Source organism: Stenella coeruleoalba (assembly GCF_951394435.1).
Source record: "Stenella coeruleoalba genome assembly, chromosome: 2".
NCBI lineage: Eukaryota > Metazoa > Chordata > Mammalia > Artiodactyla > Delphinidae > Stenella > Stenella coeruleoalba.
Genome location: NC_137147.1, coordinates 29,607 through 49,976, shown reverse-complemented (window position 1 = coordinate 49,976; position 20,370 = coordinate 29,607). Strand labels below are relative to the sequence as shown.

General features: G+C 58.4%; 1 protein-coding gene across 2 annotated transcripts; it reads left to right on the top strand.

Annotated features, from left to right (window-relative positions):
• Positions 1–2,096: 2,096 nt before the first annotated feature.
• TEDC1 (tubulin epsilon and delta complex 1) lies at positions 2,097–10,049 on the top strand. Of its 2 annotated transcripts, XM_079913886.1 has the most exons (8): positions 2,097–2,423; positions 2,521–2,599; positions 2,907–3,109; positions 3,399–3,554; positions 4,595–4,693; positions 7,652–7,738; positions 8,199–8,366; positions 9,684–10,049. In XM_079913886.1, exons 1-8 carry the CDS (start codon positions 2,277–2,279, stop codon positions 10,011–10,013), a joined length of 1,269 nt encoding a protein of 422 aa, XP_079770012.1. In that variant the 5' UTR covers positions 2,097–2,276; the 3' UTR covers positions 10,014–10,049. The 2 variants fall into 2 exon arrangements, with proteins under 2 accessions (XP_079770012.1, XP_079770011.1); XM_079913885.1 differs by lacking the exons at positions 2,097–2,423; positions 2,521–2,599 and having other exon boundaries at positions 2,659–3,109; positions 8,255–9,816.
• Positions 10,050–20,370: the final 10,321 nt, after the last annotated feature.

The window sequence follows — 20,370 nt, the reverse complement described above, 5'->3', positions numbered from 1 at the left end:
GAGTGCTTCTGGGGACAGATGCAATTCAGCGGGGGAGGCGGGAGCAGAGGATACTAAGTGAGGCCTGGTTTCTCAGTGGTGGGGTGTGGGGGGTGGAGGTGTCATCTGGGGGCCCAGCAGCTAAGGGCTTGTGGCCAGAGCAGGCACAGAGGGGGGAGTGGGTGCACTGGAAGGTTCGCGCCGAGCTGCTGGGAGGTGGCCCTGAAAAGGCAGCAGAAACTCCTGGCCCCTCCGCCACCGCGTGGCTCAGTCTGGGTGTGGGGGGCAGACTTGGAGTGAGCGCTCAGAGCGCTGAGGCCCACAGGGAGAGTGGGTCAGCCAGGCCTCAGGCTGGGGAGGAAGGCACTCGGAGCAGAAGGCCCGCCGGAGCGGGAAAGGGCTCATCGGGTTCCAGACCCAATGCGTCAGGAACCATACTGGGCGAAGGCTCCAGGGTGCTACGGCAGGCCTTAGCAGCATGGCCTCTGCGCTGTGGAGACAGAAGGCAGGGCCAGCCTGGAGGCCTGTGCTGGTCCCAGCCCCAGCTCAGAAGGGGACTGGAGGGGACTGAAGGTGAGGTGAGGGGCATACAGCAATACCCCCGTGCCTGTGGGGGAGGAGGGCTCTCGGGAGGTAAGCTGCCCTGGCACTTGTCAGGTGGCCACTGAGACAGCCTCCTGGGGTGGGGGTGCCCGGGTCAGAGGCCAAGTTCTGGAGAATGGGCTAGTTCCAGGGGGACACAGGGAGTGAGCAGCTGCTGTGCCTGAGACGGCAAGGGGAGCTGGTGGGGTGGGGGGGTGGGGGCGGGCAAAGGTGAACACCAGGCGGAAGGTGGGGCGTCAGGCGTGACCGCACTTCCTGTGGGCTTGGTGAGGGCTGGAGGGGGGCTTGTCTGGGGAGCACTTGGGATCCAGGGAGGCCTGCTTCCTTTCTCTTCATCACTTCTCTTTCCCTTCTTCTCTCCTTCCTTCACTCTGTCCTCTTTACAGCTTTATTGGGGTATAATTTCATACCGTAAAACTCACCTATGCACATTCGATGCTTTTTAACCAGTTCAGAGTTCTGCAACCGTCACCACAATCCAGTTCTAAACCATTCTCCTTAACCACAAAAATTCCCTCATGCCCATCTGCTGCCACTCCCCAGTCCTGGTCTCTTTCCAGGCCACCACTGACCTGCCTCCTGTCTCTGTACACTTGCTTTTTTGGACACTTCCTATAGATGAAAGGCACGTACAACATAGTGTTTTGCATCTGCCCTCCTCTGTGTCTGCGCTTCCTGGCACTTTGACCCGCCGTCAGTGGTGCCGAGAGGGTTCCGTCCTAGGGCTGACTGCCCAGCTGGCGGCCTTTTGGGTTGTTTCGGTTTGGCTGTTAGGAACAGAGCTGCCTTGAATGTCCGTGAGTGGGAACACGAGTCCTCACAGGTTCCGGGCACTGGAACTGTGGGGTCGTCTGGTAGACAAGTCTAGCTCTGAAAGAACCGCCAAACTGCTTTCCAAAGTGGCTGTGCGGATAGTCCTTTGAAGACTGTCTCTTCAATGGCAGGAAGGAGAGGCTGAAGGTGCAGGGCAGAGGGAGGCCGGGGTGGGGTGGGGTGGGGATGGGGGTAGGGGGTAGGGGGTAGGGGGCTAGCCGGACAGACGATGGACTGGACGGGGAGGGGCCAGGCGGGGTATGCAGGCGTAGGTTTGAAGGGGGAGAGAGTCGCCGGCCGTCCGGGAGGAGCACCCGCCCGCGCGCTGCGGGGTTGAGCCGTCGGGGTACGTCCCCCGGTACCCGGGCGCTGGCCCCTGCGTCTCCGGCCTGGTACGCGCTGCGGGGTCCCAGGGCTTCCGGAGGCCAGAGAGGGCTTCCGGAGGCGGAGGGTCGCTCCCGCGTGTCGGTGGCGCCTCTCGGCCGCAGGGGGCACCCTGAGCGCCGCAGCTGACCCTCCGGCGGTTGCTAGGCTGCCATTTGGTGCAAGGGGCTGATTGGTGGGGTCCGGACGAGGAGAGTCAGGTGTTGCCGCGATTGAGTCGCGGAGGGCGGACCCCGCGAGGCTCTCAACGCCGATGGGTCCCCGACGCACCGGAAATGCTTCCGCACCGGACAGAACAGACAGCACTCAAACGCCGGGGGCACCGCTCATTGGGCAGGAGCTAGAGGCGCGTCTCAGCCTACTCGGCGGTTGGGCGCGGGCCCAGCAGAGGCGGCACCTGAACGGTGACTGGGCGCGGGGACGCAGCTCTCGCGGGGATTGGTCGCGGGGACGCGGCGGCGGCGGCGCGCAATCTGAGACAGGCGGGCGGAGGCTGCATGGGGCGGCGGCGGCGGCGTCGCCGGGTGGACCCGGCGGACGCGGCCCGGGCCCTGCCCGAGGCCATCGCCGCATTGAGTCAGACTCTGCCTGCCGGACCCAGCCCCGAGACCTTCCGCCGCGCCAAGTTCGACCGTCCGGAGGCGGTGAGGCCAGCAGGGCAGGCGGCTGGGGCCAGTAGGGCTCCGGGAGGACGCAGGGACGCCGCCAGCCCCGCTGACCGTCGCTCTTTGATCCTCGCAGGCCCCCGCGCTCTGGCGGCTGCTCTTCCGCGTGCTCTCGCCGCAGCTGGCCGACGGCGCCTCGGCCTCATTCTCCCCGGGTAAGGCCCGCCTTCCTGTAAGGCCCGCCTGGTAAGGCTCTGGCCCCGCCCACCCAGAGAGCCCCGCCCACTGCACGACCACGGGACAGCCCTCCGTAAGGCCCCGCCCACTGCCCCGCCTCCCCGATGAGACACCCCGTCCCCCCGCGTGAGCCTCTCCCCTTCCCGCCTCCGGGTTAGGTCCCAATGCCCCTGCTAGTCCCTTCCAAGCATGGTCTCTGCTCTGCGTCCCGCGGGGGTCCCTTAGGAGTCTGGGTAGCGTCACCTCCAGTGGGTGTCCCTCCTGAGCTGGCGTCTCCTACCGCAGAGGCCCAGGTCCGCTCTGTGAAGTTGGCGCTGCGCACCCAGGGCTACCCTAGGCGGGCCCTGGCACAGCTCCCGGACGACGGCTCCCAGGGCGGCCGCGAGCTGCTGCTGGCCCTGGCCTGGCTCCTGGCCCGCGGGCCCCTGCCCGAGCGGCTGCTGACCCAGAACCGCGTGCAGCTGGGAGACGAGATGCCCGTGTGCGAGGTGGGTGAGGGATGAGTGTGAGCCGCGCCCAGCCCGGGCGGGAATCCTGGGTGTGGGCACCGGACCGGCGGGGTCAGCCCTGTGGGGGTCAGTGTTGCTGCCCCGAATGCCCGGGTGAGCACACGGAGGCAGGTGAGGGCCGGGGACGTGCCCACAGGCTCCTGACCCAGCTCTTCCTGGCGCCCCCGGGATCTCTTGGCTCTCACTCCCAGGGGCTTCCTTTCTCTTTCCCCTTCGTGGTCTCTGCCTGGGGTGTGAGAGCAGTGCGTGACCCTTGCCCCCTCCCCAGTGCGAGGCCCTGGCCAGCCCTGGCCCTCCTGCCCCCAGCGTGGAAGCAGACGGCTGTGTGGACATCCGCCACCTGCAGTGGCTGATGGGAAAGCTGCGGTTCCGGTGGCGAAACCTGATGGCCAGTCAGCAGGAGCAGTGCGCCCTCCTGGGCAAGGTAGTGCCACGCATGCGTTGTCCACCCAGGGGCAGCTGTCCTCTGTGCTATAGAGGCCTGTCCAGCATTCCCATCTCAGGCTGGCGCCCAGCCTTTGGCTGAATGTGGGCCTTCCCAGGCCTGGCTGGGAGTTGACCTGTTGGGCACAGCCTGGGGTGGCCCAGAGCCTGACCCTAGGGCTCCATGTTGTCCAGGAGGGGGCCTAGAGCAGGTGTTGCTGGACATCTATGGGGCAGGGAATCAGGGGGGCAGGGAGCCTGCAGGGTCGACCTTCCTGTCCCCAGAACTCCCTAGAAGCTTCAGACTCTATGTCACTGAGCACCAAAGTGGGCCCTGGGGAGCCACTGCTGCCTGAACACGAGATGGCGAGGAAGGCACCCCCTCCCACCGCATCCTGGGTGTGGGCTCACGGGCGGTGGGCAGCTCCTGTGGGCTTCCGAAAGGCTGGTAGGGCTCAGCTGTTGGGGCACAGGTGTCCCCACAGGTCCAGTGCATGGTCTGGGCTGAGCGGTGGCTGGGCAGGTAGCCCATGGTTCGCACCAGCGCAGAGCTCTCTGGTGCTGGAACACCCCGCCTGGTGCTCTGCCCCTGGGAGAGGGTCTTTTGCTCAGCTAGCGTTTCCTGGGAGCCCTCACTGCCTCTTGTCTGGGCTCCAGCTGCCCCTCTGTGTGAGACATGCCCACCAGTTAGCCTCCCTGCTGCCTTCAGGCCTCACCTTGCTGGAGTGCCCTGTGTCTGTGTCCCTGCCACTGGCCTCACTGTTTGTGCCACCACATGGGCCTCGCACTTGATGAGCTGAGGGGGAAGCAGGGGCGCCCCACTCTACCTATACTGCACCCTGGGAGCTGGGTGGGGTGCCCCTCCCTCTGCATGGGCCTCCTGGTGGGTACTGGGCCCTGGGCCAGCCTCCCAGCAGTGCTGACTACTCTCCTGGGCCCGACCCTCTCTGAAGCGTTTCCTTATCTGTAAGGTCCTTGCCTAGCGCTGGCTGTGGGGAGGCGCCCACCTTCTCAGCCTGGGGTCTGCACTGCCTGTTTCAGATCCACTCATATACCCGTGGCTGCCACAGCGACCGCAGCCTTGGCCACCTGTCTGTCACCGAAACGGAGCTGCTCAGAGACCCGGAGGGTGGCCGTCAGGTGAGGGCTGGTGGGACCAAGGTGGGCGTGGCCCAAGGTGAGAAGGAGCCTGGGAGGGTGGGGGACCCAGACAGCAGACCAGCTTTGAGCTGTGGGTGTTAGCCAAGCTCACCATCTTTTTAAACAGTATCTATCTATCTATCTATCTGTTTGTTTATTTATGGCCGCGTTGGGTCTCTGTTGCTGCGTGCAGGCTTTCTCTACTTGTGGCGAGCGGGGGCTGGCTACTCTTTATTGCGGTGCGCGGGCTTCTCATTTCAGTGGCTTCTCTTGCTGCGGAGCTCTAGGTGCGTGGGCTTCAGTAGTTGTGGCACGCGGGCTCAGTAGTTGTGGCGCACGGGCTTAGTTGCTGCGCGGCATGTGGGGTCTTCCCGGACCAGGGCTTGAACCCACGTCCCCTGCATTGGCAGGTGGATTCTTAACCACTGCACCAGCAGGAAGTTCCTTTTTTTTTTTTAAAAATACTTATTTTATTCATTTGGCTGTGCTAGGTCTTAGTTGCGGCATGTGAGATCTTTGTTGCGGCGTGCAGGATCTTCATTGCGGCATGTGGACCCTTAGTTGTGGCATGTGGACTCTTTAGTTGCAGCATGTGGGATCTAGTTCCCCGACGAGGGATTGAGCCTGGGCCCCCTGCTTTGGGAGCACGGAGTCTTACCCACTGGACCACCAGGGAAGTCCCCAAGCTCACCCCCTTGCCTATGTAGGAGACACGTGCAACCTCAGGGCCTCTCTTGCCCCCAGAGCAGCCAGTGGTGCGGTGCGTGTGCACGTGGCTGGGTACACTTTGGGCAGTGGGAAGAACACAGGTGTCTGGGCCGGGCTGGCAGCCAGCAAGGGGGGCCACTGGAATTAAGGAAGACTGTTCAAGGGGCCGAGCTGACGGTGTGGGTGCCTTGAGCTCGGGCGTGTGTCACCTGTTGATGAGGAGGTGGGGGTCGGCGCTGCCCCACACTCTACTGACCTTCTTTTCAGGAGCCCCCGTCCATCATCACTGTTTCCTTCCCTTGGGCTCGCCTGGCCAGGGGGTCCTGGGACAGGCCCAAGGCTGGCCATTACTTGTGCTGGGCCCTGGCTGGTCCAGAGTGTGAGGCTGGCAGTGCCTTGTCCTGGGACACTTGGCTGGGGAGGAGGGCTGAGGCTCAGGGCAGGCCCAGCAGATCCCGCCTGTAGAGCCGCGTGCTCCTCGGGGGTCTGCATCCCCACCGTGGGGTCAGGGCGGCCACCTGGGGGTGCCTGCCCGGCCTGCGCTCCTGGCTTTACCTGGGCGAGGCCATGCTTGGCCCTGAAGGTGCTGAGGCCGCATCTGGGCGTCCTGAGATGCCCTTGGCTCTGTTCCCTTTCAGGGGTGACTCAGCAAGGCGCAGGCCTCCTGCCCCTGGTCCCCTCCCTGGTCTGAGTAGAGCAGAGGCTGTGCCAGCTCCAGCCTGCTGCTGCCTGGGACCCCGGCCTCTGGGGGGGGCCTGGGCGGGTACGACTCCCCTCCTCCTGGAGGGCGGTGCATGTTGGTGCGCCAGGACTGAAAACGGTGTGGCCAGGTGGATGGGGACAGTTGGCTTCCTTCCAAGGATTCTGGATGAGAAGCTGGTGGCGGCCTGGACCAGCCGACCTGAAGGGGCTGCGCTCTTGGGATGGGTCCCATGAGCTTCTGGAATGATCTCTTGTTGCCGTGTCAGTGGCCAGGCATGCTGTGGAGTGGCTGGGCAGCATCCTTGGTTACTGGCTGGGCCTGTAGTCTTCTTATATTGTGGCTTGGGACGCGGGGGTGTGGACACCCTCTGGGACTGTTCTTGGGAGCTGAGTAAGCTGCTCTTCTCACGGGCCAGCACGTGTGTGTAGCGGGGTGTGTGTGTGGTGTGGGCATGTGGGCTCCGCCCTCCCGTGTCCGCAGCCCTCCCCCAGACCACAGGGCGATTCTCACCGCAGGCCTGCCTTCCCTGCTCCCCTGGCCGTGGGCTGGGCCCTTGGCCTGGTGCTCAAGCCTGCCCCTGTCTGGCCCCCTGGCCCGGGAGCCCCTTGTCCAGCCATGTGCATTCCCTGGTTGCCTGGCGGGCACGCTGGTGCGCATGGCTCGGGCACCAGCCTCTGTGAGTGGAGGCCTGGCAGGGCTCTTGTCTGGCCGTTTGTCCCGGCCCCAGAGCACAGTCCTGGGCTCCCTTCTAGAAGGAGTGGTGCCGGAGGCTGGGTCACTGTGCTGGCTGCTGTGTTCAGAGAGGAGCACAGCGGGTGCTGGCCTGGGCCATCCCAGTGGGGCCCATCTGTCTCTCCGCAGCTTACCGTGGGCCCTTGGGGTGGACCGTGACTGGCCTTGCCCCTGTCCGGCTTCCCGAGGCCGCAGTGGCCTCAGCAGGTGGGACGGGAGCATGTGCCCGTGCACTGGACTGCGGGGTCCGCAGGTGCGGGGCTGTTCGGGCCGTGCCTGCAGGGTGGGGCTGGGGGTCTGCGCGGCTGTGTTCTCCACCCTGGTCCCCGGTCTGTCCTCCGTCGCCTCCAAGCTGGGCGCCGTGCAGCCTCTGCCCTGCCTTTGGGCTCCAGGGGACTACAGGGAGGGATTCCCAGAACCCGCCAGTCTCCCCCATCCGGGGCCTCCCTGTACACCCGAAGCCTCCGGGGTGCAGCCCTCAGTCAGCAGGGGATGTGGGGTGGAGCCGCAAGGGAGGGGGCACCAGGACTCAGCCGCCGACCCTGCGGGACCCACGCCTGTGGGGGGCTGGCGGGTCACTGGTGTGGTCAGAGGCCTGGTAGGCTTGGCCTGCTTGTGCTGGAGGCGAGGCTGCCCTGCCGTGCCGCGCCCTGTCCTGCCGTGCCGTGCCGTGCCGTGCCCTGCAGGGAGGTGGCTCAGCCCGCGGGTGGGCCGGGTGAGCCAAGGTGACTGAGCCAGAGACGGTGGGCAGGGTGTGCAGGGTCCCAGGCGCACTGGGTTCTCTGACTCTGCGGCCTTACTGGTTTGCGTTGCAGCTGCTACGGAGGCTGGAGAGGGAGAACGCGCGGCTGCAGGCGGCCCTCGAGTGGCGGCGCCGGGAGCTGGTCTTCTGGCGGTGGATGGTCAGGAAGCCGTTCCACCCACCTCCTGTCCCTCCCCTCCCCTCCCCTCCCCTGGTCTGACCACAGCGGCCCTGGGGTGGTGGTGGGGTCTTCTCATTTTCCACACAGGAAGATAAGTCTCAGGGAAGCCCCCCACACCCAGCCCTGAAGCTGGTTTCACACCCAGGCCTGTGGGTTTTGTGTGTGTGGCTCTTTGCAGATGTCTGTCTGTCCCATCACCACCCTTCCCAGCTCCTGGGGAAGCCCAGACTTCTCAGGGGTCTTGGCCTTCCGGAAGCCTGGCCTTTGTGCCTCCCTGGCCTCCAGGCCCACCAGGGTGACGGTCACTGTCCAGCTTGGTCTGCGACCCGGGGGCGGGAAGTGACCCTGGGCCTCTGTCCCTGCCGGCTGGGGAGCTGGGCCTCTGGTTGTGAGGCCCGGGCCTGCCGCCCACCCTCTCACTTGGGGTCCCTCTCTGCAGGACACGGTCCTGGGCGCCTGCCCCCCTGAGGCCTCACAGCCCACGTTTCTGCCCAGGATCCCCACACCAGGGACTGGAGCGTTGGAGCCCCTGGTGCGGGAGCTGCAGGCCCTGCAGGGAGAGCTGCGAGAGGCGGTGGAGGCCCGGCGGGCGGCCTGGGAGGCCGGGGTGAGGACTTGGGGCCCTGGCCCGGGTTGTGCTCGGTGGGGGGCTCCCACGGTGGGACTTGCACCATTTGGTCTGTTTGCAAGGGGGGTGGGCTCACCTGCCAGACTCGGCTGCCGCCCCACCCTGGCCACCCTGATGCAGGTCTGTTCGTTATCCCAGGGCAGTTCTGGTGTCGTCCCTGCTGGCTTCCGCTCACACCGTGTGGCCTTTTGGACCTGCTGGTGGACATGTGTGTCCCCCAGCCCCACCTGGGCGCCACCCTCCTCTCTCCATGAGCTGGGCCGGGCGAGCACCGGGTTTGTGGCTGTGAGCAGTGCGCCACGTGCGCTGCATTGATTTCCTTTTGCTGAAGCATCTTAGAGTAAACTGCAGGCGTGGTTTTCCCCTCAGATACCCCTGGGGAGCATGGGTGTTTCCTGGGGGCCTGCAGCGTGGCTCGTTCAGGCCCTGCACGGCCATGTCTCCTCCGGCCGGGCCAAGCTGGAGCCCTCTGCCCTCTTGGGCAGTGACAGCTGGAGCAACGGTGATGTTTGCAGGCGGTTTCTCACAAGAAGGGGGGCCGGTGCTTGTCTGGGCTCAGGGCTCTTCACGCTTCCTTGTTGCGAACCATGGAGCAGTGCCCACTGAGGGTCGGGGTCAGGGTCAGGGTCAGGGCAGTTCCCTGGGGACACCGAGGGCACAGCCTCTTTGCGCTCCCTGCTGCCTGCAGGGTCTCTGGGATGGGCCTGCCCTGGGGGCCAGAGGTGTCCTCACCAGGTCGTGTCCTCGGCCTGGCGTCCCCTTAGCCTGGCGTCCCCTTGGGTCAGGGCCACCCCAGGCCACCCCTCTGCGAGGGCGGTGGGAAAGTGGGAAGCCGATAGAGCAGAGGACATGCTGACCCCGCCTGGAGTGGTGGGTGGGGTTGGGGGTGGGTGCCCCGAGGGTCTGCACTCTGGGCTCTGAGCAGACCCTGCAGGACTTGGCCTGCTGGGGGCAGCCAGGCCCACTCCCCCTGCAATACCGCGGTGCAAGAGCTGGGCCTGCAGCTGGGTGGTCCTGAGGGCTCAGGCCCTGCAGGGCTGTCGGGGGTGATCGAGCTGCTGGCCCTTTCCCCGGGGCCCCACGGCCTCTGGCTTAGGGCTCAGATGCTCGGTGCGGGTGACAGAGCCTGGAGGAGCCGGGCCTCAGAGCTGGCGCTGGAGCTGCTCCTCTTTGGGCACTGGGAGGGGCCGCAGGACTGCTGGCGGCTGGGGCAGGGCTCAGGGAGAGCCGAGGCCCTGAGCCAGGGTCCTGGTGAGACTGGTCACCCTCTGCTCACTTGCCACGTCCCCTGTGCAGGTCGGAGGCCGTGGGCCCCAGTGGAGCGCCGCGAGGACGGCCTTGCGGGAGGCCGTGGGACAGGACCTGGCCGCTCTGCGGCAGGCCTGCGAGCGAGGCGGCGGCTGCAGCCTGGCCCAGCCCCACGGGCCCCACCGGCTGGTGAGGACTGAGGCTGGGGCGCCCGGGGGCCCAGGCCTGCGGGCCCCTGAAGTGATTGAGGCGCTGAGGAGCCAGGAGGCCCGCCTGGAGGTGGTGCTGCGCCAGCTCCAGGGCCAGTGTCGGCAGGAGCTGGCCAGGCTGGTGGGAGCCCCGCCCGGCCCCGTCTGGATCCTGCCACCTGGACGCTGACGTTCCCTGCTCCCGGGGGCACCTCCCTCAGCCTGGCTGGGCCTTGGAGGGGCAGATTCCAGGCCAGGTAACTGCAGGGGTGACACAGACACAGCCCCGGTGGTGCAGGCACACTGGGCCCTGGGCCCCGGGTCCCCACTTTGCGCAGTACCCAGCCCCGCGGCCTGCGGTGCCGGGGGCAGGCCCATTGTGGTGGCCGTGGGCATTCAGGATCTGGAGAAGACCCGGAAATAAATTGTGGAGGCCTCCTTGCAGGGCTGAGGCTCCAGCTGTCCCTCTGCCACCCTTCCGGGTCTCTGTCTGGGGAGGGGATGCTCCCCTCAGGTCCAGGGCGAGGGGTCCCTGCCGGTGGTGGCTGAGGCTGGTCTGGTCCAGGGCTGCCCAGGTGCTGGACGGACAGGCATGGCCTGCAGCACAGGGTGGGCGTGAGGGCCCCGGGGATGCAGGGTCCTGGATGTGCCCTTGGAGCACCCTCATCCTGGGCTCCCTTTGTACACCCCACCTGGGCCACGCCTATGCCTGGTGTGCGTGTGCGTGTGCGTGTGCGTGTCTGTGTTGGGCAGGGACGCCTGATGGGAACCTTGGGTAGTGGGGGGACTCTGCTCCGTTTCTGGGGGTGGTGCCCGGGGGGGGAGGGGGAGGCCACTGTGGACAGAGGGGGCTTTGTTCCCGAGACTGCTCGGGGAGCTGGGCTCCGCCCTGACAAAGAGCCATCTGTGTCGGGAGGATGCGCCCCCAGCTGCCAGGACAGGCTCCTCTCCTTCCCAGGAGGCTTGGCTTGGCACCTGCCCCGCCTCCCTTCCACCAGTGGACATGGCCTCAGCCCGGCCTCCCCTCTCCCCCAGGGCGCTCCACCCGGACCTGGTGCCGCCAGCTTAGGCCCCAGGGCCCAGCCACAACGCCTTCTCACTGGCCTTTGCTGTCCGCTTGGGGAGTGCTGGCTCACGCCCAGGGGCACTGGCCCCTCTGGGCCATTCTGGGCCTCCTTCGTCCCGGGTTGGGGCACACCTGTGGCGCCTCTGCACTGGCCTCGGGAGCACTGACCAGACCGGGGTCGAGCCGGCGCCCCTTCCGGAGTGCCCCCTGACCCTCTCCTCACAGGCTGGCCCCAGAGAGCCTCTGGCCCGAGCCCCTCCCTCCAAGGCCTGGCCCCCCTCTCCTAGCCCCTCTTATGGGCTCCCTGCTTGCTCCAGTCGGGTCCAGGGCACACGGGACTCAGGCCCCCGCCTGCGGCCCTCGAGTGTTTAAAGGCCCTTCTGGACCCCTGCTGCCACCCTCCTGACTGCCCCACGGGGCAGGTCCACTGAGGATTCCCTGAAGCCGGGATGGCCACTGGCCCTCGGGAATTGACGTTTGCAAACTCTGTGTCACGGAGCTGTCACTTCTCAGACTGATCTGTAGATTCAGTACAATTCAATCAAAACCACAAGCGTGTCTGTGTGTCTGTGGGACCTGGGCTGGTGATTCTGAAACACGAGGTGGAACCGGCCCGAGAGGCCCAGCTGGGGGTGAGTGGAGCCATCCGCGGTGACCCCGCGAGCCAGGAGCTTTCCAAGGCTGCAGGGGTCAGGCGTGGGCCCTGGGGTTTGGCTCCTACTGTTGCCGTGATAAGTTAGCGCTTGTAAGTTAGTGGCTCACGGCCCTGACCCTGCCCTCTGTGGGGCTGAGGTCTGGTGGGCAGGCAGGAGGCCCCGGGGAGAATCCACTTCCACAGCGGCCTCAGGCGGGCTGTCATCTCCAACACTCCCCAGCCCCGCAGCCCCGCGGCCACTGCAGTCCCCTCTGCACGTACCAGGACAGGTTCACAGGCTCAGACCCACGGGACAGACGGGGTGTGGGGCAGCGTGGGCCCACGCGTGCACTGGAGTCTGGCCTGGCTGCATGTGTGAGACTGCACACTGGGGCTGCAGGGTTCCCCACCCACCCACAGACACAGCCCTGCAGGAGGTGAGGATGCCACGCTCCCCTCTGGAGTGGCTTCCTAAGACCACACGTCAGGACTAGGAACCTGTTCATTAAGAGACACTGTAAAGACAGCGGAAAGGCAAGGCTGAGCAAGCGGCAGTTTATCGCAACACCTGTAGCCCGTGAAGAACTGGTGTGGAGCAGATGGGGCCGTCAGCCCAGGGGCAGACACCGCGGAGAAGAGGAAACGGGAACTCAGATAAGTCAAACTGTAACCAGGAACGTGCAGGCGCGCTGTGCGGCCGCAGGTGGGCGGGGCACCGGGAAGGGGTGGGGCTGGATTCGAACTACCCCCGGGAAGCACACACGGGCGCGTCTTGTGAGAGGCCCCCAACCCCCTCGGAGTCGTGGGGGCAGGAGCGGATGTGGGCGGTCCCTGCCGTCCGCCAAGGGGGGTGGGTGAGGGGGTGACGGGGACAGCCGGCTGGCCACACTGCAGCGGCTTCCTGGGATCCGGAGTCAAAAACCCTCAGAGTCTTCTAGAAAACACAGGCATGTCGCAGAAGACCACACACAGGGAGGTCTTAAAACAGCCGTGACTGGGGGAGGGAAGGGATTCTCATCTGCGGGGAAGCTCAGGACAGCGGGGCTGCCTTGCGGGGCCTTGTGGTCGTGGGTTTACCAACGGTTCCCACTCGCCCCCAGGGCACCTGTCCTTTGGGTGTGTCAACCACGATGTCAGAAACCGAGGAGCCGGTCCAGGTGCCTTCCCGCGTCACCCCCACCTCCACGGTCCTTTTGGTGCCCTACCCCACTACCCACTGGCCGGCCTCCCTCTCCCTTGTCCTTATCTGCATTGGTTGACCTTGGCTTGACCTTGGCTTGACCTTGGCTTGACCTTGGCTGGTCAGGACTGAGGCCCCCCGGGGCCCACCTGCAGCCTGAGGGGTATTCCCGTGGCCTGCTGAAGTTCAGGTTTGGGTGGACAGGAGCATCTCTCAGTGGCATTTAGGAGACAATCCCTGTTGGCGGGCACAGTCGACGACCTTGGTCCGTAGGCCCCGGCACCCGTGTCCTCGCCTGTGGGTGTGGCTGGTGGCCATGAAGTTGTGCCTCTCGAGCTCCGGGGCCCCCAGCTGGGTCCTGGGTGCTGAGTGCAGCTGGGCGCCGGCCTCTCTGTCCGTCGCTGAGCTGGGCTGTTGCTCCTCTCATCCACCAGCCAGGATTCCCGAGGTGCCCCACGTGTGTCAGCCCCGGGGCTGGGTGCAGGGTCTAGGGGAGAGCAAACACCATAAACGAATATGCATCAGGGGGCGATGGCCCTGGCCGTGCGGGGTCAGGGCGCGAGGTGACAGAGTGGGTTGGTCAGAGGAGGCCTGCCCAGACAGTAAAGGAGGGGAGGAGAGGGAGCTGAGTGTCCCGCCCAGGAGGGTGGTCCAGGCAAAGGAAATGGCGTGCTTATGCTTATGCGGGGGCTGCATGGGGGGCGTCTGGGAGGGGGTAGGACATGAGCTCAGAGGTGGGGTCTCAGAGGGGCAGGGGCTGCAGGCTTTTGTGCCCCAGGTCAGGATTTCGGAGTTTCTTCTGAGCGGGGTCGGGGCACCGTTCAGGGCCAGGTCCCGTCTTCGCTCCAAAAGGCCCCGTCTGCCCCTGGCGGGAGAGCTTCTGGGGTTCAGTGAGAAGGCGGTGAGGGGTGTTGGGCCGGGCCTTGGTGGGCTCTGGTGGACTTGGGGCCTGGGATCTGTTGCTGTCTTGGCCGTGGGGCTTGTGAGCTGGTGGCCCCTCTTTTAAGTTGTTTCTCTTCTTACCGTCTTCATTTACAATTCCCAAGTTTTTTCCTTCCCTTTTAGGGACAATTTTTTTAAATTGTGGTAAAAAAAACACATAACATTAAGTTTGCCATCTTAAGCATTTTTTAAAAATTGAAATACAGTTGATTTACAATACTGTGTTAGTTTTGGGTATACAGCAAAGTGATTCACACACACACACACACACACACACACATATATATATATTATATGTATATTTTTTTCTGATTCTTTTCCATTGTAGGTTATTACAACATATTGAATATAGTGCCCTGTGCTGTACAGTAAATCCTTGTTGCCTTTTATCTAGATTGGGGCGGTCATTTCATGGTTAAATAAATTTGTCAAAGCGCAAAAAAAAAAAAAATCCTTGTTCCCTATTTTATGTATAGTAGGACTGTATCTATGAATCCCAGGCTCCTATATCCTTCCCCACCCCCTTTCCCCTTTGGTAACCGTAAGTTTGTTTCCTATGTCTGTGAGTGTGTTTCTGTTTTGTAAATAAATTCATCTGTATTATTTTTTAGTTTCCACATATAAATGACATCATGTAATATTTCTCTTTGTCTGACTTATGTCACTTAGTGTGATGATCTCTAATTGCATCCACGTTCCTGAAAATGGCATGATTTCATTCTTCCTTCTGCCATCTTAACCATCTTTAAGTGTACAGTTCAACAGTGTTAAAATATTCACACAACTGTGCTACAGATCTCCAGAACTTCTTACATCTTGCAGCACAGAAACTCTGTCCCCACTAAACACTAATTCCCCCTCCCCCAGCCCCGGGCCCCCACCATCCTTTCTGTTTCTGTGAATCTGACTCTTCTAGGGACCTCATATGAGTGGACTCACACAGGATCTGTCCTTTTGGGACTGCCTTATTTCACTGAGAGAAAGTCCTCGAGGTTCATCCATGTTGTAGCAGGCGTCGGGATTTCCTGCCTCTTTAAGGCTGAGTAATAGACCTCGATAGGCTTACCCCCCCCCCCCCCATCTTTCAGTGGACGTTTGGGTTGCTTGCAGCTCTTGACTGTTGTGAAGAACATGCTGTGATGAATGTGGGTGTGCAGGCATTCCTGTTTTTACTTTAGTTTTAGAGGATCTCTGGGTCATCGAGAGCCAGGCATGGCTTGATGGAGACAGCCGTGCAGTCTGCAGAGCCCCTGGGAGGTGAGCCAGGGGCGGGGACCAGATGGGGCGCCCTGGCTCGTCTCCCTTGGGAGGAAGGTAGCGGTGACTGTTAGCTCCCCCGAAGTAGTTTCTTGGGTCTGACTGTCTTGGCAGCCAGCATCGCCCTAACTCAGGGCTCCTGCCCTTGCTCAGCTCGTGGCGCTTGCAGTGAGTGGCTCAGTAATATTTTTCACAGCACCTCTTGGTCCAAAGAAATACCTAACACTTCTGTGTATTGTGGCCAAAGAGCTTAATAAGTATTTAGGTACTAACAACTTAGTAGCAGTTTAGAAAACAAACCCAAACCCCAAACAAACCAACAACACATGAATTGAAAAAACCCTTAATTCTTAGAAACTGCAATTACTTATCAATAGGACATCTGAAACTGTTAGACCCTACACACTTTTTCAGACCTTAATCACATTGGACACTGCCGCCTGCATTACCTGGTCCATGTGGATTTTTGCCTGGTGTTCGCTTTTTTAGTTCAGCAACTGCTGTTAAACCAGCTTTGCCAAGAGATCTTAGAAAGGCAAGCAGTGCAATCCAGTATGGAAGCTCTGAGCTCAGTCGAATTATTCACAATGTGTCTGGCCTGCTCTGTATCCCGTGTTGCCCTCAAAAATGGAAAATACCCCGTAGTGCCCCTGAGAATTCACTGCAGCACCCTGGGGTGCCTCGGCACACAGTTTGGGAACTGTGGCCCTAATCAACTCAAGTCTTTGTGTTTCCCTATTCTGTATCTTTCCACTTTGTATTGTGTTTTATTGTATTTCATTTATTTTACTTTATTTTTTTTTTTGTCGAGTGGCTTGTGGGATCTTAGTTCCCTGACCAGGCATTGAACCCATGCCCTCAGGAGTGAAAGTCCAGAGTCCTAACCACTGGGCCGCCAGGGAATTCCCTGTATTGTGTGTTTAAAGCTGCATCCTCGAAGCTGTGTGTACAGCTCTTCGCTGCTTCTGCCCAGCAGATAAGGTCCCAGATTCACTACATTGACCATTTCCTACACGTGGACACCCTGGCTGCCTCACAAAAGCCCCTGCTCTTGGGTGGACCTGTGGGAGCAGGGCTTTGGGGTGCACACCTGGAGCAGACCAGTGGGTTCTCCAGGTGGTCGGTTGGATGTTCCAGTCCATGGTCCCACCAGTTCCTACATCCTCGGTCCCTGTGACCCTCCCTCAGCATGTCCTAGCTTCTGCAGGTTTACTTGACATTTCTCTAATCATTGAATTGACCATCTTTTCATGCACTTGCTTAGTTTTGGGGCCTTCCTCTTCTGTAACTGGCTGGTCATATCCTTTAATTGTTGGTGTTTGGGGGCGGCTGACTTTCAAAAATTGCTTTGCAGAAGTTCTTTGAAAACTCGAGATATGAATCCTTCATTGGTTTTTTTTTGTGTGCGGTATGCGGGCCTCTCACTGCTACGGCCTCTCCCATTGCGGAGCACAGGCTACGGACGCGCAGGCTCAGCGGCCATGGCCCACGGGCCCAGCCTATCCGCGGCGTGTGGGATCCTCCCAGACCAGGGCATGAAGCCCTGTCCCCTGCATCGGCAGGCAGACTCTCAACCACTGCGCCACCAGGGAAGCCCCCTTCATTGGTTTTACACATTATAAATATCATCTGCATTCTGTCATCTGTCTAAAAGTTTGCTCATGGTTTCCCTTTGTTGAATAGAAAATTTAAAGTTTGTTTTAATTGATTCATCATGTTTTTGCCTCTTGCTTTTTACAATTAACATTTGAAGACATGCTTCCCTCTCTTGTGTCATATTCGCCTACATTTCCTTCTGTCAGTTTTTTCTTCAACGTTTAGGTCTTCACTCCATTCAGAGTCCACCTCTGTGTGTGGCGTCGGGCAGGAATCCAGGTCTCTTCCATGTGGTGAGCCAGTTTCCAACACCGTCTACACACAGACGTACCCTGTCCTCGTTGATCTGGGCCTTCTCCATATTCAGCTCCCATCTACCCTGGCCCCCCTTCTGTCCCACTGGTCAGTTCATGTACTAACACTACGCTGCTTTCATCACCGTGCTTCATCAGGGTCCAACCAGAGGAGCAGAACCAGTAGGGGTTCTGTATGAAGAGATTTATTGCCTACTGTTGCTGGTGTAGGAAGATACTGTGATGATGGTAGTTCCATTTTGGCCGTCTTGCTAACGCTTATTCTCAGTCTTCAAGGGCGTGTAGCTAAGGTTCTCCATTAAGTATGGTGCTTGCTGTGCGCTTTTGGTACATAACTTATTATACCTGTTTTTTTTAAAGATTTATTTATTATTTATTTATCTTATTTTTACTTTTGGCTTGTTGGGTCTTAGTTGCGGCGTGCAGGATCTTTCGTTGCGGCGTGCAGGATCTTTGTTGCCGTGTGCGGGTTTCTCTCTAGTTGTGGTGTGCGGGTTTTCTCTTCTCTAGTTGCGGCGCGCAGGCTCCAGGGCGCATGGGCTCTGTAGTTTGTGGCACGCGGGCTCTAGTTGAGGCGCACGAGCTCAGTAGTTGTGACGCGCGGGCTTAGTTGCCTCGCGGCATGTGGGATCCTAGTTCCCTGACCAGGGATTGAACTCACGTCCCCTGCATTGTAGGGCGGATTCTTTACCGCTGGATCACCAGGGAAGTCCCGACTCTTTATAGGTTTTAGAACGTTTCCTTCCATTCTTATTTTCCTAGGAGCTTTTTTAGAATCGTAACTATTAAGTGCTTCGTCTTTATTAATCAAGACAATCATATGATTTTCTCCTTCACTTTATTGTAATGAATTACATTATATTAACACATCAACACCCTTTCCCAAGTCAAACCATCCTTGCATTCCCGTGAGAAGTCCCATTTGATCATACTATAACTTTTAAATATACAGTTGGTTTTGGTTAGCTAAAATTTTATTTAGAACATTCATATCTATGCTTGAAGGGAAATAGGTCTATAATTTTCTTTTTTTTCTTCATATGTTCCTTATTATGTTTTGGAATCAAGATTACATTGGCCTCATCACAGCCTTTGCCACCTATTTTCTGGAAAAACTTGTTAAGTTAGGAATTAACTGTTCCTTGAAACTTGAATTTTACAGAGCAAAGTTTTTGACTTTGATGAAGTCCAGTTTATCAATTTATTGTTTGTGGACTGTGCTTTTGGTGTCGTGTTTGTTTGTTTGTTTTTGACCAGCACCAGGTCGTGAAGATTTCCTTTTACATTGCCTTCTAAAAGTTTTATAGTTTTACATTTAGGTGTATGATCCATTTTGAGTTAATTTTTGTATGAGATTTGAGGTTTAGGTTGAGGGTTTTTGTTTTTGTTTGCATATGGATGTCCAATTTAGTGAAAGTACTATCCCTTCTCTGTTGAATCACCTTCACACCTTAGTTAGAGCTAATTGGTCACATTCAACAAACAAGGAATAGAAAGGAACTTCCTCAACCTGATGAAAGGAATCTACCCAAACTCCACAGTTGACATAATACTTAATGGTGAAATATTGAAAGCTTTCCCCCAAGATCAGGAACAAGGCAAGGATGTTTACTCTTGTCTCTTCTATTCAACATTATATTGGAGGTTCCAGCCAGGGCAATTAAGCAAGTAAAAAAAAAAAAAAAGGCATCCAGGTTGGAAATGAAGAAGTAGAACTATATTTGCAGATGATATTACAAGAACTTGTATATAGAAAATCCTGAGGAATCCACAAAGAAATACTAGGATTAATAAATGAGTTCAGCAGGGCTGCAGGATACAAAATCAATATGCAAAAGTCCATTGTATTTCTATGCACTAGCAGTGAATAATCCAAAAATGAAGTTAAGAAAAACAATTTCTCTTACAACAGCATCAAAAAGAATAGACTAGGAATAAATTTAACCAAATGTTGGGTAAAATTTGTGCTCTACATACTACAAAACACAGGTGAAGGAAATTAAAGAAGGTCTAAATAAATGGAAAAGACATCTTACATTTATCACCAGATTGATCTATAGATTCAATGCAGTCCCTATCAAAACCTCAGACGGCTTTTTTCAAAAGTGACGAACTGATCCTAAAATCACATGGAAATGCAAGGGATACAGAATAGCCAAAACAATCTCAAAAAAGAAGAACATAGTTGGAGGAGTCACACTTCTCAATCTCAAAACTTACCACAAGCTACAGTAATCAAGACAGTGTGCAGTTATACAGCAGAAACTAACACACCATCGTAAAGCAATTATACTCCAATAAAGATGTTAAAAAAAAAAAAGAATCCGCCTGCCAATGCAGGGTACACGGGTTCGAGCCCTGGTCCAGGAAGATCCCACATGCCGCAGAGCAACTATGCCCGTGTGCCACAACTACTGAGCCTGCGCTCTAGAGCCCACGAGCCACAACTACTGAGCCCACGTGCCTGGAGCCCGTGCTCCGCAACAAGAGAAGCCACCGCAATGAGAAGCCCACGCACCGCAACCAAGAGTAGCCCCCGCTCGCCGCAACTAGAGAAAGCCCACGCCCAGCAACAAAGACCCAACACAGCCAAAAAAAAAAAAAATAAGTAAATAAATTTATATTAAAAAAATAATAAAGTAGCACACCCCACCCGAAGCATTCTTTATCACATTCATACATCCTAAAGTTATCTATAAAATTATTGTTTATTTGAAAAAAAAAAGACAGTGTGCGGGACTTCCCTGGTAGTCCAGTGGCTAGGACTCCGTGCTCCCAATGCAGGGGGCCCGGGTTCAATCCCTGGTCGGGGAACTAGACCCCACATGCCACAACTAAGAGTTTGCATGCCGCAACTAAAGATCCTGTGTGCCGCAACTAAGACCCGGCACAGCCAAAATAAATAAATAAATATAAAAAAAGAAAAGACAGTGTGGTACTGTAATAAGAGTAGACATATAGACCAATGGAACAGAATTGAGAATCCAGAAATAAACCCTTGCATTTGTGGTCAATTGATTTTTGAAAGGGTGCTAAGACAATTCAGTGGGAAAGGAAAGTCTTTTCAACAAATGGTACTGGGACAACTGGATATGCAAAAGAATGAAATTTTTATATGCAAAGGAAGTAAACTGGATCCTGCATTAGTTTCTTAGGGCTGCTGTAATAAATGACCACAAACTGGATGGCTTATAATAGAAATTTGTTCTCTCACAGTTCTGCAGGCTAGAGGTCTGAGATCAAGGTGCTGGCGGGGGTGGTTCCTTCTGGGCGCTCTGAGTGAGGATTTGCTCCTGCTTCCGGTGGTGGCCAGCAAGCCTTGGCATCCCTTGGTTTGCAGCTGCATCGCTCCAAGAGCTGCCTCTGTCATCGCATGGTCGTCTTTCCTCTGTGTATGTGTCTGTGTCTTCAAATCTCTCTTTCCTTATAAGGACACTAGGCATTGGATTTCGGGCCCACCCTACTCCAATATGACCTCAATTTAAGTTGATTACATCTGCAAAGACTCTATTTCCAAATAAGGTCCCACTCACAGGTACTGGGACTTCAGCATATCTT

What these genes read in the sequence shown, in the direction of transcription:
- TEDC1 (XM_079913886.1), top strand. Translation starts at nt 2,277, where the DNA reads ATGGGGCGGCGGCGGCGGCGTCGCCGGGTGGACCCGGCGGACGCGGCC. An exon ending in AGTGCGCCCTCCTGGGCAAG is followed by an intron (nt 3,555 to 4,594) that starts GTAGTGCCACGC and finishes TGCCTGTTTCAG; the next exon opens with ATCCACTCATATACCCGTGG. An exon ending in TGGTCTTCTGGCGGTGGATG is followed by an intron (nt 7,739 to 8,198) that starts GTCAGGAAGCCG and finishes CCCTCTCTGCAG; the next exon opens with GACACGGTCCTGGGCGCCTG.